General features: G+C 54.5%; 2 protein-coding genes across 5 annotated transcripts in view; both read left to right on the plus strand.

The window, feature by feature from the left end:
• The first annotated feature begins 9 nt into the window (after positions 1–9).
• Positions 10–4,351, plus strand: klhl30 (kelch-like family member 30). 4 transcript variants are annotated; one of them, XM_047036887.1, is made up of 8 exons: positions 10–120; positions 816–1,662; positions 1,963–2,146; positions 2,397–2,621; positions 2,680–2,835; positions 3,025–3,213; positions 3,455–3,600; positions 3,710–4,351. In XM_047036887.1, the coding sequence occupies exons 2-8, from the start codon at positions 889–891 to the stop codon at positions 3,956–3,958; spliced, it is 1,923 nt and encodes a 640-aa protein (XP_046892843.1). In that variant the 5' UTR covers positions 10–120; positions 816–888; the 3' UTR covers positions 3,959–4,351. The 4 variants fall into 4 exon arrangements, with proteins under 4 accessions (XP_046892843.1, XP_046892845.1, XP_046892846.1 ...); XM_047036889.1 differs by having other exon boundaries at positions 2,397–2,588; XM_047036890.1 differs by having other exon boundaries at positions 2,397–2,483.
• Positions 4,352–5,099: 748 nt separating this feature from the next.
• The window catches only part of crocc2 (ciliary rootlet coiled-coil, rootletin family member 2), a 28,017-nt gene continuing 14,893 nt past the window's right edge, over positions 5,100–18,223 (plus strand). The window contains 14 exon segments of the mRNA XM_047037297.1: positions 5,100–5,156; positions 5,505–5,690; positions 5,939–6,025; positions 11,228–11,386; positions 11,584–11,667; positions 12,154–12,257; positions 13,298–13,334; positions 13,336–13,443; positions 15,472–15,578; positions 16,221–16,427; positions 17,226–17,322; positions 17,533–17,622; positions 17,760–17,870; positions 17,975–18,174. Of these exon segments, the coding sequence (XP_046893253.1) occupies positions 5,100–5,156; positions 5,505–5,690; positions 5,939–6,025; positions 11,228–11,386; positions 11,584–11,667; positions 12,154–12,257; positions 13,298–13,334; positions 13,336–13,443; positions 15,472–15,578; positions 16,221–16,427; positions 17,226–17,322; positions 17,533–17,622; positions 17,760–17,870; positions 17,975–18,174 (1,634 nt within the window).

The following is an 18,223-nucleotide window of genomic DNA, read 5'->3' on the forward strand; positions in this document are numbered from 1 at the left end:
TGACTTGGCAGAAGGTTTTCGCCATACTGCCAACAGCATGTTGTTGTAACCAACTCCTGAAACATTAAAAGGTCCTTTTACCGGAATTATGAGCAAATACTGCTTGTGTTTATATCTCTGGTAAGTCTGTCATTTCTCTTTTCAATTTTGGGGTTGTTTTGAAGTTAAGAAATGTGAATTCATGAGAACCAGATACATTCATGAGATAGATGTCATGAGAAACATCCTAACCTCAGTTGTGACTGGAGCTAAACGAACACCGCTGACCGTGAGTAAACAGACTGTAATTATATAATTCTATAAGGATTGAATACTCGACCTCTAACAAGTTACACTTGGCTTATTCTGATCTGTTTCATGCTTTTTTCACATTTGTCCAGAAGGCATAACAGTTGATTCCTTATGTCTAGAAGTTGTTGTTGTGGAAACCTGATGCGTGTTCTCAGACTTTACTGGTAGCAAGTCATTAGAACATTGTGAACAGGTTCCACTGTAACTAAAGGTAGGAAATGACTAACTCGTGATAATGACAGAATACATAAGAACTAATTGACCCGCTATTTAAGGAGGAAAGACAGACTTTGTCTGCTACCTATTTTCCATACTGTTTCCCTCAAATGTTCTTTAGTTTGACCCGTCCAGATGTACTAATATGACTGAACTTTTGTGATCAGCGAATGATAAAGCAGGATTCCCAATAATCCAGACTTCAGTGGTTTGTAATCCCACAACAACCACTGTCTGTTTTAACAACATACGTTCCATAGATTGACACCCTTGCCATAACTTGACCTCTCTGTGGCCCACATCCCTAGGTAGACACCAAGCTCAGCTCCCGCTCAGCAACCAGACAGTCAGGTCAAGGTTCAAAGGTCAGGCGGTGTCACCATGGTGCGTAACGTGGACGACCTGGACTTCTGCCAGTCCACCCACGCCCAGAGCGTCCTGGACGGGCTGCGCTCCCTCTGCTCTCACCCCAAACTGGTGGACGTCACCCTGAGCGCTCGAGGCCGTGACTTCCCCTGCCACCGCGGCGTGCTGGCGCTCTGCAGCTCCTACTTCCGCTCCATGTTCTCTGGGGACTTTGTGGAGAGCATCGCGGCCCGGGTGGAGCTGCAGGACGTGGACCCGGATGTGCTGAGCACCCTGCTGGACTTCGCCTACACCGGCAAGCTGACCATCAACCAGGGCAACGTGGAGGGGCTCATGCACACCTCCAGCCAGCTGCAGTTCCAGGCAGTGCGGGCTGTGTGCGGCCGGTACCTCCATAATCAGATCGATGCCACCAACTGCCTGGGGATTCTAGAGTTCGGGGAGCTCCACGGCTGTCCAGAGGTAGTGGCCAAGGCCTGGGCCTTCCTGCTGGAGAACTTTGAGGCAGTGCAGCAGGGAGAGGAGTTCCTACTGCTGGAGAAGGGCCGGCTGGTGGCATGCCTGGCTAACGAGACCCTGCAGACCCGGTCGGAGCGGTCGCGGGTGGAGGCAGCGCTGGTCTGGGTCCGGCACGAGGAGGCCTCGCGGCTGGACAGCCTTCCAGAGCTGCTGGGCCTGGCCAGGCTGGCCCTGCTGCCCCTGGAGTACCTGGGGGAGACCCTGCTGAAAGACAGCCTGCTGCAGAGCTCCGACTGCTGCAGGGAGGCTGTGGAGAGGCTGTACAGAGAGGTCAGTGAGACAGGCAGACAGACAGACAGACAGACAGACAGACAGACAGACAGACAGACAGACAGACAGACAGACAGACAAACATCAAGATTGAGCAACCTTGAACAAGAGCTTTTGGTTGGGATTAGTTCTTCTATTTAGAGATTTCTATTTATCTGTAAATCATACAGAGGTTTCAACTACATCATATTGTACCACAGCAGACGTAACTCAGAAAGCTTCCAGACTTGTGATAGTCTTTTTTCCGCAAAACCAAGTAGATGTTTTTTGATTCCGTTGTGTGGACAATCTCCTTGTTAGAAAATGAACCTGGGTCCAGGGGAAGTGGTGGATGGTGGTAGTGAGAGTCCACAGCCCAACCTGCAGGAGGTGCTGTTCGTCATGGGGGGTCGCTCGCTGGATGACTCTGATGATGAAGATGAGGATGAGGATAGAGATCCCAGACTGCTGCCCAGGAACTGTGGCTTCTACAACACCAAGACTAGTAAACCCACTCTCTGTCTCATCCATGACTGGTGCTGTTTGTTCACCAACAGACAAGAGACCCATTGTTATTTGAAGTAGTCTCTGAGTTCTATCCATCACTAATTCATTCTCTTTCACCTCATCTCACACTTTCTCTCCCTCTTGCTGTCTCTCTATTTGATTTGCACTTTAATGTTATCTCCCTGCTATCTCTCTGCTCTCAAATCACTTATTCCTCTGTCTCTCTCTTTCTCTCTCTCTCTCCTCAGAACAGTGGCATCAGCTTGCAGACTTCCCTAACTACAACAAGTGGGGATACTCACTAGTTTCTTTGAATAATGACGTCTACGTCACAGGTGGGTTTTCTGGAGCTCTGCCTCACATCCACCCTGGAGGTAACCCCCCTCTGCCTCACATCCACCCTGGAGGTAACCCCCCTCTGCCTCACATCCACCCTGGAGGTAACCCCCCTCTGCCTCACATCCACCTTGGAGGTAACCCCCCTCTGGTAGGGTATTCTGACTGGAGGTAACCCCCCTCTTTGGTTCCCAGGGGGTTCGCGGGGCTCTCAGACTAACACGTGGTCGACCACGGAGACCTGGAGGTACACCACGAGGGAGGGCGGCTGGGCGAAGGTGGCCCCCATGCTCCGAGCCCGGACCAACCACACCTCGGTGACGCTCAACGGAGAAATCTACGTCATCGGAGGTGAGAGGATGAACCACGTCTGAGATGTTGGGGGCTAGAAGCGTCCATGTCCTCCGTGAGCTCTGCGGATCTGTCTGGGCCCAAGCAGCTGGTGGATCGACTGTATGTGAAATGTTCATGTTTTTGTCAGTAGAAAATCCATCGTCTATCAGTTACCAGTATCTTTCCCCACCTTCTCTCTCTCCATAGGCACAACACTGAACTATGTGGAAGTTGAACATTACGACCCTTACACTGACACCTGGGGTATGACCTGCCCTGCCCTCAGATATGTGACCAACTTCACTGCCACGGCGTGTCACGGGAAGCTGTACATGATTGGCTCCTGTGCCGTGAAGTACAACGCTTTGACCATGCAGTGCTACAACCCTGTCATAGGTCTGCAGGAACAGTCGAATGCAAAACACACTCCTCTCGCATACGTACATGTCACGTATCTGTCATGTTAGCACATAGTTGTTTTTAGATTTGATGTCACTCCACATTTCACTTTGTGTCTTAACTGAGATCAAAATAAATAAGGGCTAGTTTGACCTTTGAACCTCTCTGCCCCTGCGTGCTGGTGGGTCTGTGTGTGTGTGTCTGTGTGTGTGTGTGTCTGTGTGTGTGTGTGTGACAGATGGATGGAGCGTGATCTGCTCTCCCTTCATCCCCAAGTATCTCTCCTCTCCTCGCTCTGTCTCGGTGGACGGACTCATCTACCTGATTGCTGACAACACCAAGAAGGTGTACCTGTATGACCCTGAGGCCAACATGTGGCAGAAGGTGAGCCTCACCTTCCAGCTAGCCTCTGTCAGAGCCATCACACGTCTACAGTTATCACAACTCTACCACTGTTAACTCATTGTGTCTCGGCCTCCGCCGTCTCCCCCAGGTCCAGTTCCTGCACATGCTCCATGAGAACGGGGGCCTGGTGGTTCTGGACGGCCACCTGTATGTGACGGGGGGCCACTGGAAGGGCATGGAGGGGGACTACGGTGTGGAGGTGGAGGCCTACGACCGAGCCTCCAACTCCTGGCAGGTGGAGAGCTTCCTCCCTCGCCTCTGGTTCTACAGCGGGGTGTGTTCTGTGTTCCTGGACCCGGCACAGTGGCCAGAACCATTCCCTGTGGATGAGGAATGACGGACGGAGGCTGAGGATGAAGACTGAGGGCTGAGGAAGAAGACTGAGGGCTGAGGAAGAAGACTGAGGGCTGAGGATGAAGACTGAGGGCTGAGGGGTTGGACATGTGGATGAGGGCTGTAGGAAGGACAGGGCCTCAGGGTCCTAGTGCCAGCTGCTCCTGTCTGCGCTACATGCATGCAGAGTTATTGTGAACATCATCAGGGAGTTTGTGTCCCAGAATAGCAGGTTGCTACATGCTCTCATATTTCGTTATTCTTTTTTGGTATTTGTGTGGAGCTCATAAGATGTGTTTATTTATACCTTCTGTAACCTGCCTCGGATGTTTTCACTTTTTTTTGTTGTGTTTGTATTTTAGGATCCCTAATGGAGTTAATAAATATTTGTAGAAAATATTCTTGTTTTGAGTCGATGTATCTGAATGTGCTAATTTAAACTATTAACAATGTTTATCACAGCGTTTTTAAGACAGTGAAACATTAAAACACACCTGCTTCAAATGAATGGGTCGTTATCCAGCAGAAGCCTGATAACGAACCTTCATTAGAATCAGGTGTGTTGGAGCAGGGAAACCTCAGAACATGCAGGGCAGTGAACCCCGAGTACCAGAATTGAACTCCCCTGCATTTAAGCATAGGCCTACAATACTTCGAATAAGAACTTTTTGCAATACTGGACAGTGGAGATATAATGATCGTTGCCCGCTGAACGCGGTGCGTGTAAACAGGTTCTGTTCATTAACTCGTCATTCCCCATAGAAGCGGCAAGGCAAAGTTGCTTTCCTCAAAGCAGCGCGTCTCTTCTACCATGGAAACGACCAAGCCAGCATTCTATTTCTATGGTAACGGCCCGGGAGCGTCTGGTCCCCCGGGCAACCTCTGCTGGGATTTGTTTAGCGCTCTGTTTGTCTTTACAAGTTCCTCTAAAGTTATTGTGTGCAAAGCACAACTTTGGAAATCCGTGCATTTCGTGTTTTGGTGCAGCTTAGCTATGTCACATAGCAATACAACGCGAATGCAATAAATATTCCTGCAGCTAAACAGAACATATTTTCAGAAAAAAGACTTTGATTTTTTTGGATTTGATCCAACTTCACCGCTACAAAAACAGTCGCGAAGTAGAAGGTGAAGAGCAAAGTGAAATGAGTTCTCCAGGCGAGCGAGGTGCAGCGTCTCCGCGGCTCGAGGCTGTCATCCAGGTGGGTGCGAGAGGACGAACCTCTGAATTTGAACTTGAGCGTGAACATGATCCCTGGCTGGCTGTTTGACTGCTGCACGATACCTGTTAAAACATACCACGGCATACATACAAACAATTGAAAGACTAATGAATACTTACTTTTAGTAAAATTGTGATTTAACTTGTTAAACGTAAACTTAGGATATCTGGTAAATGCCTTTCTTATTCTAAAACACCATTACTAAGGTACAAGTAGGAGAGATCTAAATCAACCAAATAAAATGTTATCTGGAGCATATAGTCATTTTACAAGCAGGGCCTCACATAACAACTGCACCTAAACCAACGGATGCTGCTGCGTGTTTAGAAGCTGGAGGAGTCTCTTCTCCAACCAGATGACGGTGTTGTGGAGAGCAGCCTGACGGGGCGAGGGGATGCCCCCACCCCCACCTGCACCTCCACGCCGGTCTCCACACGCATCCGCCAGATCATCACCCGCAACCTAGCCGAGCCTCCCACCGGTAAGACCCCCACAGAGGTCTAGGGGTTAGAGGTCAAGATCGCGGTCCAGGTCACCTAGTAGTGTAAACTAAAAAAAGTACAGTGCATGCACAACAAACTACAGATAAAGATAAAAAAGGAACTTGTTGAAAGCTATGAACCTCCCAAACAACTGAAAATGTTGGCAAACTAAATCTGAAAAACCAAAAACATAATGTTGTAGCTTCCTGTTTCCTGTCAGATGCCAGGCTGCAGGAGGAGAACCAGGTTCTGCAGGAGGAGAACCGGGTTCTGCAGGAGGAGAACCGGGATCTGCAGGAGCAGCTGATCCAGGGCCGGGCTGAGAGAGACCACCTGCTGACCAGACAGGCTGCCCTCACAGACAGGGTAGGTCTCCAGAACACAACCTTCTGGTCGGAGGATACTGACATGTTTACGAGGCGCTTCAGGTAAGGATCACATATGAAGCGCTTCAGGTAAGGATCACATATGAAGCGCTTCAGGATCACATAACAATGACGTCATGTGTCGGCCCACATATAGCCAAGTCTTTGTCAGACTTCACTCTCTTGATGAGGCCTAGCAGACAGTTTTTTGTTTCGAAAGGTTGAAAAAATTTAAATAAAAAAAAAAGTTCTGAAAGGTTGAAATAGGATCCTTGCAGAGCGATCAGAGACATGCTGCGCTCGTTCACAGATGCTGCACTCGTTCACAGAGGGGAAAGACCTTTGGAGTCGAGGATAAACAAACAGCTCGTCACACGTGCTGTATTTACCTCTGGGTGAAACTCCCGGTTGGAAAAAGGGAGGAACAGACCCTTTCATGAATGACTTCATCTAAACTGGCAAAGGGAGCTGATTTATATGTTTCGTGCCATAAACCATTTTCCACTATAATGTGGATGTAGGACGATATTACTGCTCAAGTATGATGAGAGTTAGCAGACTTGTCAATTATGTTCTGGTGGTTGTGTGTGCGTTTGTATGAATGCGCTTGTACTTGTGTGTGTGCGCTTGCATGTGTTTGTGAGTGCGCCTGCATGTATGTGCTTGTATTTGTGAGTGTGTGTATTTGTGAGTGTGTGTATTTGTGAGTGTGTGTATTTGTGTGTAAGTACGAAGTGAAGTCCATGAAGGGATTCCTTGTGGTTCATCAAGCCGGGCCAGACCCCCTGTGCTGGCTGGGGCCAACGTCTGCCTGACTGGGCCCCCCCCCCGGACTGGCCCAGACCCCCTGTGCTGGCTGGGGCCAACGTCTGCCTGACTGGGCCCCCCCCCCCGGACTGGCTGTGGTTGGGGGGAGGGGGGGACATGGAGAAGGTCAATAGCCCCTCCCCAGGGGGCTTCTGGAGAGAAGGCTCATTTTTCGAGGCGTACAAAGCAGGCGTTTGTGACAACACTGGCCTCTTTCTGGTGCTTAAGTCTAATGAACTCCCACTGCCTGCCTTGCCCCTGGAACTGCTTTTAAAACCTGGGTTATAAATAACGCTTAATTAGCTTGGCTTATATATAGAATATTTATTTATGTGGCTGAAGTTGGGAGGGTGTGAAAAGAGGCTAAAAAAAGAGTGAGTGTTACGTTTAGTTCAACACACTGGAGTCAGGTCAACACGCTGGAGTCAGGAGGAGTCAGGTCAACATACTGGAGTCAGGTCAACATGCTGGAGTCAGGTCAACATGCTGGAGTCAGGAGGAGTCAGGAGGAGTCAGGAGGAGTCAGGAGGAGACAGGTCAACACGCTGGAGTCAGGAGGAGTCAGGAGGAGTCAGGTCAACACGCTGGAGTCAGGAGGAGTCAGGAGGAGTCAGGAGGAGTCAGGAGGAGTCAGGAGGAGTCAGGTCAACATACTGGAGTGAGGAGGAGTCAGGATCCTTGGAGGGGAGCCCTTGTTGTGGTTGATCAGTTCCATGGGCTCCCTCCTCTCCTCAGGCATCCTGATCCTGTGAGACGCTGTTGTGATGCTAGCGTGCAGTGCTAATCAGCCTCCCCAGAACGGCACTCTGGGCCGACTAACTGTGGAGCGAACAGCTATCCTCCTGACTTAAAGCTTTTGTGGTTTGAGGCAGGGCTGGGTTTGAAGTAGCGCTCCACCTCCACCCAGACAACCACAGAGCCCCCCCCCCTCCATCCATATAACCCCAAGGTGAGAATGATCACCATTGAACTCCATAGCAGCCTCAGCCTGTATACATACTGTAGGGGCTACACTCAGAGAGCTGTCCTCAGAACTAGACCAGCCCTTATACACACAGGCTCCCACACACACACAGGCTCCCACACACACACACACACACACACATCCCTCATGGTGTAACCCCCCTCGGTGACATCGCATAAACAGCTTTCACAATCAGTTGTATCTCTCTCAGGGGGGTGGGGTATGACAGCACGTTAGGGGTTGGACAGTGTAGGGAGGGAGGGGTGGGGGAGGGAGGGAGGGAGAGGAGGAGGAGAGAGGGGTTGGGCAGGGAGAGGCGGAGGAGGAGGAGGGAGGGTTGGGGGAGGGAGAGGAGGAGGAGGAGGAGGGAGGGTTGGGGGAGGGAGAGGAGGAGGGGAGGGAGAGGGGGGGGAGAGGAGGAGGAGAGAGGGGTTGGGCAGGGAGAGGCGGAGGAGGAGGAGGGAGGGAGAGGAGGAGGAGTGGGGGAGGGAGAGGAGGGGGGAGAGGTGCATATCCGCTCCAGCTGTGTTTAGGAATCTGACAGAGTGCACTCCATTAATTCCTTTTATGAAGCCTCTGGGCCCAGCTAACCCTAGCCCTACTGAGCACCACCCTGCCCAGCCAGGGAGAAAGCCCTGCTGAGCACCACCCTGTCCAGGCCAGGGAGAAAGCCCTGCTGAGCACCACCAGGCCCAGCCAGGGAGAAAGCCCTACTGAGCACCACCCTGCCCAGCCAGGGAGAAAGCCCTGCTGAGCACCACCCTGTCCAGGCCAGGGAGAAAGCCCTGCTGAGCACCACCCTGTCCAGGCCAGGGAGAAAGCCCTGCTGAGCACCACCAGGCCCAGCCAGGGATAAAGCCCTACTGAGCACCACCATGGTTTCATTTTGGGGGCGGGAGGGCGAGGCGGCTGTTAAAGCAGTGACATGATTCCCTCACGCCAGCGCTGGAATGATCATTTAGCGGCCTGCCTTCTGATCCACACCACCGACATGGCAGCGAGGTTTGGCCCCCGCACAGCAGGCCCTGTGAGGCCCGGGGGAAAAGCTCTCTGGTTGCTGGTTGGCGGGAGAATCAAAGGACAGTTGGTTCGTGATGTTGTTTGAAATATTGATCAAATGAGACAATACGAGGAGTGGCACTAAGCATCAATATCCAGTCATCAAACACACCCTGATGAGAAACACACTTTCTGAAGGCTGGAAAAAAGTTTCTAGTATCTGAAACATGACACAGAACACTTGCAAGTGATATGAGTGAGAGAGAGAGACAGAATGAAATAGAGAAGGGGAGAAAGCAATTGAAAGAGGCAGAGTGAAAGAGGAAAGAAAGAGAGACAAGGGAGGGAGGGAGGGAGGGAAATGTCATAGAAACCATATGGACGTATGAAGACACACCCAGGAAGTCTGCTTTTGTATAAACTGCATGTTGACCATTATTGTAAAATGGCAGTTGAGAACCTCAAAGAGCAGGATATAAAGAGAGGCTGGCCTCTGTTGTCGTTCTGTGGCGATGGGCCTCTCTTTAGAGGCCTGCTGGAAGTGAGCAGGGATGGAGGGAGTCCTGAGGCCGGTTGTAAATGGGCGGCTTGAACGACCCACTCACCCCTGGGGCCTTACTAACCCTCCTCAACCGCCTGGGTGGGAGGAGGCTCACTCTCTCCCTCTCCCTCTCCCTCTCCCTCTCTCTATCTCTCTCTCTCTCTCTCTCCCTCTCCCTCTCCCTCTCCCTCTCCCTCTCCCTCTCCCTCTCCCTCTCCCTCTCCCTCTCTCTCTCTCTCTCTCTCCCTCTCCTCTCTCTCCCTCTTCTCCCTCCTCTCTCTCCCTCTCCTCCCTCTCCTCTCTCTCCCTCTCCTCCCTCTCCCTTTCCTCTCTCTCCCTCTTCTCCTCCTCCTCTGTGCTGTGCAGGTTTTACAGGGTGTGTGTCATGGACAACAATGAGTTCAGGCTCACTGGCAACAGGGGCGATGAGGTGTAATGATGCAAGCAGAACGGGGGGGAGGTGATGATGAGGGAGAAGGGGAGAAAGGGGGAGGTGAAAGGGAGGGGACAGAAGGAAGGAGGGAGTGAAAGGGGGAGGGGAAGGAAGGACAAGGGATACTCCTGGCTGCTCTGAGCTGTGAGGAGGAGCTGTGAGGAGGAGCTGTGAGGAGGAGCTGTGAGGAGGTGCAGAGAGGAGGAGCTGTGAGGAGGAGCTGTGAGGAGGTGCAGAGAGGAGGAGCTGTGAGGAGGAGCTGTGAGGAGGTGCAGAGAGGAGGAGCTGTGAGGAGGAGCTGTGGGGAGGAGCTGTTAGGAGGAGCTGTGAGGAGGAGCTGTGAGGAGGTGCAGAGAGGAGGAGCTGTGAGGAGGTGCAGGGAGGAGGTGCTGTGAGGAGGTGCAGAGAGGAGGAGCTGTGAGGAGGAGCTGTGAGGAGGTGCAGAGAGGAGGAGCTGTGAGGAGGTGCAGAGATGAGGAGCTGTGCTCGGGTCGTAAACCTCCTAGCAGCAGTCATGCTGGACGTTAGAAGTAGGCCGCTGCTGTAATTGGGGTAATTGTGCCAAAATACTTGAAAAAATGCAGAATCAATAGCTTCGCACTTACAGATGTTTCCAAGGGTCCTTTTAAAGCCAGCTGCTGCTGAGCCGTGTGCTTGGCCCCATCCCCCCCCTCACCCCCAAGCCTCCCCTCACCCCCAAGCCTCCCTCACCCCCAAGCCCCCCTCACCCCCAAGCCCCCTTCAACATAAAAAACATATATATATATATATATATAATACAAAAGTCAAAACACAAACCCAGGCCCTCTTTTGTAGTTTGTAGAAGAAAAGCCCCAGAAATGGACGTTTGAAAATGTGTTAATAATGTGCTTGAAGCCCTGGCTGCAGGGTGGAACAGGGAAACCATTGTCCTCAAGGACTCTGCTGCTGGAGAGATGAATACCCAGCAGGGGGAGGGAGGGGAGGGGAGCAGAGAGGGAGGGGTAGAATTGGAGGTGAGGGAGGGGGGTAGGAGAGGGATGAGTGTGTGCTTGATATGAAGGGCTTGGGTGGTGGTTTAGGGAATTGGGGTTAGGGAAGGAGGGGATAAGGGAGGGGACAGGAGAGGAAGGAGGGGGGGAGAGGGAGAGGGAGAGGGAGGAGGGGGGGAGAGGGAGAGGGAGAGAGAGAGGGAGAAGGAGAGGGAGAGGGAGAGGGAGAGGGAGAGGGAGAGGGAGAGGGAGAGGGAGGTAAGGGGTTGTGTGAGCTTGAGAAGCTACAGGACATGTTGATTCCACATAAAGCAGACAGGTTGGACCCTGAGAGGAGAAATAGCAGTCGGTTCAAAAACACAACTAATTCAGATGCACTGAATGTAAGGGGGGTCCCCTAACCGTTATACAGGAGGGGGGGCCCTTAACTCTCCTGGAGGTCTGGGGTCCTCCCCAGCCCCCCTGATGACCCATCCCCCTCCCCCCAGCTGGAGCAGATGCTAGGTCTGCAGCCCGGAGACTCGGATCAGGAGAGCGTGACCTCACAGCACCAGCAGAGAGAGGAGCGCTCTTATAGGCTGAAGCTGCAGGCCTATCAGGAAGGCCAACAGCGGCAGGCTCAGCTGGTGCAGAGGCTGCAGACCAAGGTAACCCCATCTGGTCACACCTCACCCTGCACACTCACACAGAGATGCCCTGGGTGAATACCTGGAGACTAAGCTGTGTATGATAGGAACACTGTAGACTAAGCAGGGACTGTCAGTAACATCCAGTGGATGTTTGAATGGTAGAATGGCAGATGACATGTACTCTCCAGCCAGGGTGTGTTTGTTTTGATCCCCAGGTACTCCAGTACAAGAGGCGCTGTGGTGAGCTGGAGGAACAGGTGCTGCAGAAGACCTCTGAGTCTGAGAAGATCAGGCTGTCGGTGAGTCTCCCAGTAGTCACACTCTGCATAGCTTGGAGCTAGGTAACAGTGTGGTGTGGGTTGCTAAGTAATGGTGTGGGTTGCTAGGAAACGGTGTGGTGTGGGTAGCTAGGTAACAGTGTGGTGTGGGTTGCTAGGCAACGGTGTGGTGTGGGTTGCTAGGTAATGGTGTGGTGTGGGCTGCTAGGTAACGGTGTGGTGTGGGTTGCTAGGTAATGGTGTGGTGTGGGTAGCTAGGTAACGTTGTGGTGCGGGTTGCTAGTTGATTGTGTGGTGTGGGTAGCTAGGTGACGGTGTGGTGTGGGTAGCTAGGTGACGGTGTGGTGTGGGTAGCTAGGTGACGGTGTGGTGTGGGTAGCTAGGTGACGGTGTGGTGTGGGTAGCTAGGTGACGGTGTGGTGTGGGTAGCTAGGTGACAGTGTGGTGTGGGTAGCTAGGTGACGGTGTGGTGTGGGTAGCTAGGTGACAGTGTGGTGTGGGTTCCAGCTACAGGCCCAGCTGGACTCATTGGCCCACAGGCTCCAGAGGAGGGACCAGGACCTCAGCCAGGCGGTCCACAGCAAGCAGCTGCTGGAGGAGGAGCAGAGGAGGTGGGTGGAGAGTGGAGGGTGGAGGGTGGAGGGCTTCCCAGTGTACTAGAGGAACTAATGAAAACCATGAAATAATGCAGGAAAATATCAAACGCCAAAAACTGTGAAGCAAGCAGGGAGCCTGTGTGCGGATCAGAGCACACAGACATAAATCCAGGGAAACGAGGATGATAAGACTGTTAGACTGTTAGAACTGTTAGACTGTTAGACTGTTAGAACTTTGCTCCTGTTTGACTTCCCCCCCTTTAGTCTCCCTCAGTGAGAAACAACAACAAAATAAGCCAAAGTCTCAAATTCTCCTCCAGAGCTCAGTCATAACATCCCCCACACCCTGTAGACCTGAGTCTCTCTAACCCTGCCACAAGCATTCCTGCCAAGGCTCCTTTCACAGCCTGGTGGCGGAGCGGCACAGTGGGGAGCACAGGACACAACACTCCTGACTAGAGTCACAGTTTCAGGTTTATTTTGTCGTTTGTAAACAGGAACAGGCACCCCCCCATACATTTACATTTACATCTAGTCATTTAGCAGACGCTCTTATCCAGAGCGACAGTAAGTACAGAGACATTCCCCCTGAGGCAAGTAGGGTGAAGTGCCTTGCCCAAGGACACAACGTCATTTGGCACGGCGGGGAATCGATCCGGTAACCTTCTGATTACTAGCCCGACTCCCTCACCGCTCAGCCATCTGACTCCCCTGACACACAGCAGTGTGCAGTGTGAGAAATGACACTACAGGAAAATCTGTTAGAAATGACTCCAGAGTTGACATGGCCTTTCTAAAACAGTCTCCCTGGCTCTCTGTTTGAGCGAGGCTGGCACAGTGCATCTGAGTCTGAGCTTCACAAAGCTGTAAATGTACCAGTGACATAGCCCAGCGATTGATGGAGTTTGGATGTGGGAAATGTGTGTGTGTGTTTATTCATGTGTGTCTGTGTGTGTGTGACATGTCTGTGTGTGTGTGTGTGTGATGTGTGTGTGTGTGTGTGTCTGTGTGTGACATGTCTGTGTGTGTGTGTGTGATGTGTGTGAGTCCTGCAGGTGTGCCGGGCTGGGCCGCGTGAACAGCCTGCTGAGGGGAGCAGCTGCAACAGGCGGGTGCCGCCCATCAAGCCCTGGAGGAGAGGGTGGAACAGGACAGACAGGCCCTGGAGGAGAAGGACGCACGCCTGCGACAAGAGCAGGAGGTGAGAGAGGAGGGGGGAGGGGGAAGAGGGGGAGGTGAGAGAGGAGGGGGGGTAAAGAGGGGGAGGTGAGAGAGGAGGGGGGAGGGGGAAGAAGGGGAGGTGAGAGAGGAGGGGGGGGGGGAAGAGGGGGAGGTGAGAGAGGAGGGGGGGGGAGGTGAGAGAGGAGGGGGGAGGGGGGAAGAGGGGGAGGTGAGAGAGGAGGGGGGGGGGTAAGAGGGGGGAGGTGAGAGAGGAGGGGGGAGGGGGAAGAAGGGGAGGTGAGAGAGGAGGGGGGGGGGGAGGGAGAAGGGGAGGTGGAGAGAGGAGGGGGGGGGGGGTAAGAGGGGGAGGTGCGAGAGAGGAGGGGGGGAGGGGGAAGAGCGGGGAGGTGAGCGAGAGGAGGGGGGAGGAGTGAGGGCGGAAGGATCTTGCTCCAATGAGGGGGAAAAAAGGGCTGACAGGCCGAGAAGGCAAAGCGCAGGGGCTGGCTCTCTCTCCTCTTCCCTCCTCTCCTCTCCTCCTCCCTCTCCCTCTCCTCACTCCCTCTCCCTCTCCCTCTCCTCTCCCTCTCCCTCTCCCTCCTCGCCTCCTCCCTCTCCTCACTCCTCCTCTCCCTCTCCCTCTCCTCTCCCTCTCCCTCTCCCTCTCCCTCTCCCTCTCCCTCTCCCCTCTCCCTCTCCCTCTCCCTCTCCCTCTCCCTCTTCCTCTTCCTCCTCCTCCTCCTCGTCCTGTCCTCTCCCTCTCCCTCTCCCTCTCCCTCTCCCTCTCCCTCTCCCTCCTCCTCCTCCTCGCCCTCTCCCTCTCCCTCCCTCTCCTCCCCCTCCTCCTCTCCCTCCCCCTCCCCCTCCTCCTCTCCCTCCCCCTCTTCCTCCTCCTCTTCCTCTCCCTCTCCCTCTCCCCTCTCCCTCTCCCTCTCCCTCTCCCTCTCCCTCTCCCTCTCCCTCTCCCTCCCCTCTTCCTCTCCCTCCCCCCCTCTTCCTCCTCCTCCTCGTCTTCTCCCTCCCTCTCCCTCCTCCTCCTCGCCCTCTCCCTCTCCCTCCCTCTCCTCCCCCTTCTCCTCTCCCTCCCCCTCTTCCTCCTCCTCTTCATCTCCCTCTCCCTCCCTCTTCCTCTCCCTCCCCCTCTTCCTCCTCCTCCTCGTCTTCTCCCTCCCTCCTCCTCCTCCTCGCCCTCTCCCTCTCCCTCCCTCTCCTCCCACTCCTCCTCTCCCTCCCCCTCTTCCTCCTCCTCTTCCTCTCCCTCTCCCTCTTCCTCTTCCTCTTCCTCTTCCTCTTCCTCTTCCTCTTCCTCTCCCTCTCCCTCTCCCTCCCTCTTCCTCTCCCTCTCCCTCCCCCTCTTCCTCCTCCTCCTCCCCCTCTCCCTCCCTCCCCCTCCTCCTCCTCCTCTCCCTCTCCCTCTCCCTCTTCCTCTCCCTCTCCCTCTCCCTCTCCCTCTCCCTCTCCCTCTCCCTCTCCCTCTCCCTCTCCCTCTCCCTCTCCCTCCCTCTCCTCCTCCTCCTCCTCCTCCTCTCCCTCCCCCTCTTCCTCCTCCTCTTCCTCTCCCTCTCCCTCTTCCTCCTCCTCTTCCTCCCCCTCTTCCTCCTCCTCCTCCTCTCCCAGGTTGAGCAACTTCCCCTGTAAAGGTTCCATGGCGAGGCAGATCCATTCATAACCCGGCTTGTCGATTCATGCTCATTCTCTGTTCGTTTCTTTGTTATGATTTTGGAGTTGTTGTTTCCTGTGAAAACATTCCGATGGTTGAAAAATGAGGGGGGCTTTTTAAACGGTGCAAATAATCTGGCAGGATGAAGGAATTCACACTGTAAATGGCTACATCTGTTGATACAGTGAAAGCCAATAGTTTGTTTGTGTTACTCTGTGTGTGTGTGTAGGTTGGTGTGATGTGTGTGTGTGTGTAGGTTGGTGTGATGTGTGTGGGTATGTGTGAGTCGTTCATGTTTCCTGTGTTCCAACACCCCAGCAGCTCCTCAGTGTGTCTGTGTCGTCTGCTGTTCCTCCCGCTCCGTCGCCTCCACCCTGACCCCCCCCTGTGCCCCTCTCTGTCCCCCAGACGAGTGCCTCGCGGCTAGGACGTGAGCAGGCCCGCGTCAGGGCCCTGTGGCGCCAGGCCGTCTCCCTCCGGAGCTCCTGCACCCAGCTGAGGGCCTTTGCTGACAGGTGAGAGAGGCCGGCCGCCAGGGGCTCCTCCGGGGGCTCCAGGATTACACCAGCCCTCCCCCCTCCATCTCCTCCCCCTCTTCCCCCCTTCTCTCATCCATCGCTGCCTGTATCACACCAGCTCTACCCTTCCCTCTCCTCCCCCTTCTCTCATCCATTGCTGCCTGTATCACACCAGCCCTCCCCCTCCCTCTCCTCCCCCTCCTCCCCCCCTTCTCTCAATCCATCCCTGCCTGGATCAAAGGGGAGTGGGGTCACTGGGTCTTCCTGCTCCCCCCCACTCGGAGCCTTCTCTCCTGGGGACGGGTGGTTTGAGGTCCCTCTGGTTTGGAGACATCCATCAGGGTGGAGGCCAGTGTGGAGGCCTTGGCTTGTGTCATGTTGACCCACCGTGAGTGTGGACGCGCAGTGTGCTGTCGTAAGGATGACTCCCAGACATCATCCTGCTGGCGTTTCATAGGTTCAAAGAGCCCAGATCGGGAGAGCAATGGTTACAGGCGTCTAAGTACATAGAACCCTGGCCCCGAAGAAACTGATGGGCCTCACACAAACATCAAACTGAAAACATGTCAGACCTGCTTGTGAGATGTGACCTCGTTGTATTAAAGCAACAGCATCAGGATCCTGGTGTGTGTTCTGCAGGAGTCTGTCGGAGGTGCATGGGGAGTGTGTCAGCGCCACACGCAGACTGCATGCTGCCTGTTTGAGTGTGGAGGCCAGCCATGCACAGCACAGTGCCCCTGCTGGCCTGGAGGCCTCAGGGCTGGAGCTCCAGCTGAGAGACAAGCTGAAGGAGGCCATGCAGCTGCAGGGACGCTGGGACGCCGAGAAAGTAGAGCTCAACACCAGGTCGGCTCTCGCCTGCCTGCCTGTCTGTCTGCCCGGCTGTCTGCCTGTCCGCCTGTCTGCCTGTCTGTCTTCCACCTGTCTGCCTGTCTGCCTGTCTGTCTTCCACCTGTCTGCCTGTCTGCCTGTCTGTCTTCCACCTGTCTGCCTGTCTGCCTGTCTGTCTTCCACCTGTCTGCCTGTCTGTCTTCCGCCTGTCTGCCTGTCTGTCTGTCCGCCTGTCTGCCTGTCTGTCTTCCACCTGTCTGCCTGTCTGCCTGTCTGTCTTCCACCTGTCTGCCTGTCTGTCTTCCACCTGTCTGCCTGTCTGCCTGTCTGTCTTCCGCCTGTCTGCCTGTCTGTCTTCCACCTGTCTGCCTGTCTGCCTGTCTGCCTGTCTGCCTGTCTGCCTGTCCGCCTGTCTGCCTGTCTGCCTGTCTGTCTTCCACCTGTCTGCCTGTCTGTCTGTCTGCCTGTCCGCCTGTCCGCCTGTCTGCCTGTCTGTCTGTCCGCCTGTCTGCCTGTCTGTCTTCCACCTGTCTGCCTGTCTGTCTGTCCGCCTGTCTGCCTGTCTGTCTTCCACCTGTCTGCCTGTCTGTCTGTCCGCCTGTCTGCCTGTCTGTCTTCCACCTGTCTGTGGCCAGTATAAAAGGCCCTCACCCTGACCCCCCCCCCCCCTACCATGTTGACTTTCGCCCCCCCCCTGCCCAGAGAACCCCCTTGCTGGGCACCACTGTGTCTCCCTTCAGGAGCATGGCTGCTTCCTCCAACTCTGTGTGTGTGTGTGTGTGTGTGTGTGTGTGTGTGTGTGGGTGGGTGCAGGATCCTGGAGCTGACTGACATGGTGAAGAATTTGAGAGCTCAGAATAGTCAGAAGGACTCCAGCCTGGCTGCCATGGAAACCAGCCTGGACAGGATGGTGAGACCACAGGGGTGGGAGGGGGGTGGGGGGGGGGGGGGGGGGGGGGGGGCTTGGTGGGGGTGGGTGCTTGGGGGTTACGGGAGGACTGCATTCCTTTAGTCTGGACCTCCAGCTCTTGATAAACTCCACCACCAGACTGCTGTGGTCTGGTGTGAGTCAGGGCTGGCCCATGTCTACCTGTGTGACCTCTGACCTGGCTGTCTGTAGGAGGCTGGCAGGATGGAGGACAAGGAGGAGAGGACCAGCCTGCGCTCTGAGGTGGACACCCTCCAGCTGACCCTCCACAACATCAACCAGGTAGAACACACCTGGTTATTACACACCTAGTTATTACACACCTGGTCAGAACACACCTGGCTTAATCTGTTTACATCTTAAGAGAAAGAAGCGCCTAACCAGTGTACTATATCCCCCCCCCATTTTTATTTTCTCAGTTGATTTGTGGTGAAGGTTTCTCCTCCCCCTCCTCCCCCTCCTCCCCCCTGAGAAGCAGCACGCTGGCGGCTGTCCAGACGGCCCTCGCCCAGCACCAAACCCAGACACAGGTCAGACACACCCAGACACCGGTCAGACACACCCAGTCTCATAGATCCAGTGTTGATAGAGGCTGTTCTGTTATAGTACCTCCCCCCCTACTCTGTGACACCAGGACCTGCATGGGCGGCTGGCGGAGGCTCTGGAGGAGGTGGGCTCCTTACGCTCCCAGCTGCAAGAGGCTGAGGAGGCCAGGGGGAGGCTGGAGGAGAGGCTGCAGGAGCAGCAGAGTGAGGCCCAGAGGCTGAAGACCACCCTGGAGGAGGGCCTGAGAGACAGCCAGAGATGCCACACCTCCCTGAACGTCCTGCACAGGTGAGACAGGGTGTGAGAGAGTGTGAGTGGATGTGTGAGTGTGTGCCAG

Source organism: Hypomesus transpacificus, chromosome 16 (genome assembly GCF_021917145.1).
Source record: "Hypomesus transpacificus isolate Combined female chromosome 16, fHypTra1, whole genome shotgun sequence".
In the NCBI taxonomy this organism is placed as follows: Eukaryota; Metazoa; Chordata; class Actinopteri; order Osmeriformes; family Osmeridae; genus Hypomesus; species Hypomesus transpacificus.

Excerpts from the sequence above, each read along its gene's own strand:
- klhl30 (XM_047036887.1), top strand. The coding sequence starts at position 889 with ATGGTGCGTAACGTGGACGACCTGGACTTCTGCCAGTCCACCCACGCC. Across the intron at positions 2,147-2,396 it reads CTTCTACAACACCAAGACTA|AACAGTGGCATCAGCTTGCA; the intron begins GTAAACCCACTC and ends CTCTCTCCTCAG. Across the intron at positions 2,622-2,679 it reads GCCTCACATCCACCTTGGAG|GGGGTTCGCGGGGCTCTCAG; the intron begins GTAACCCCCCTC and ends TTTGGTTCCCAG.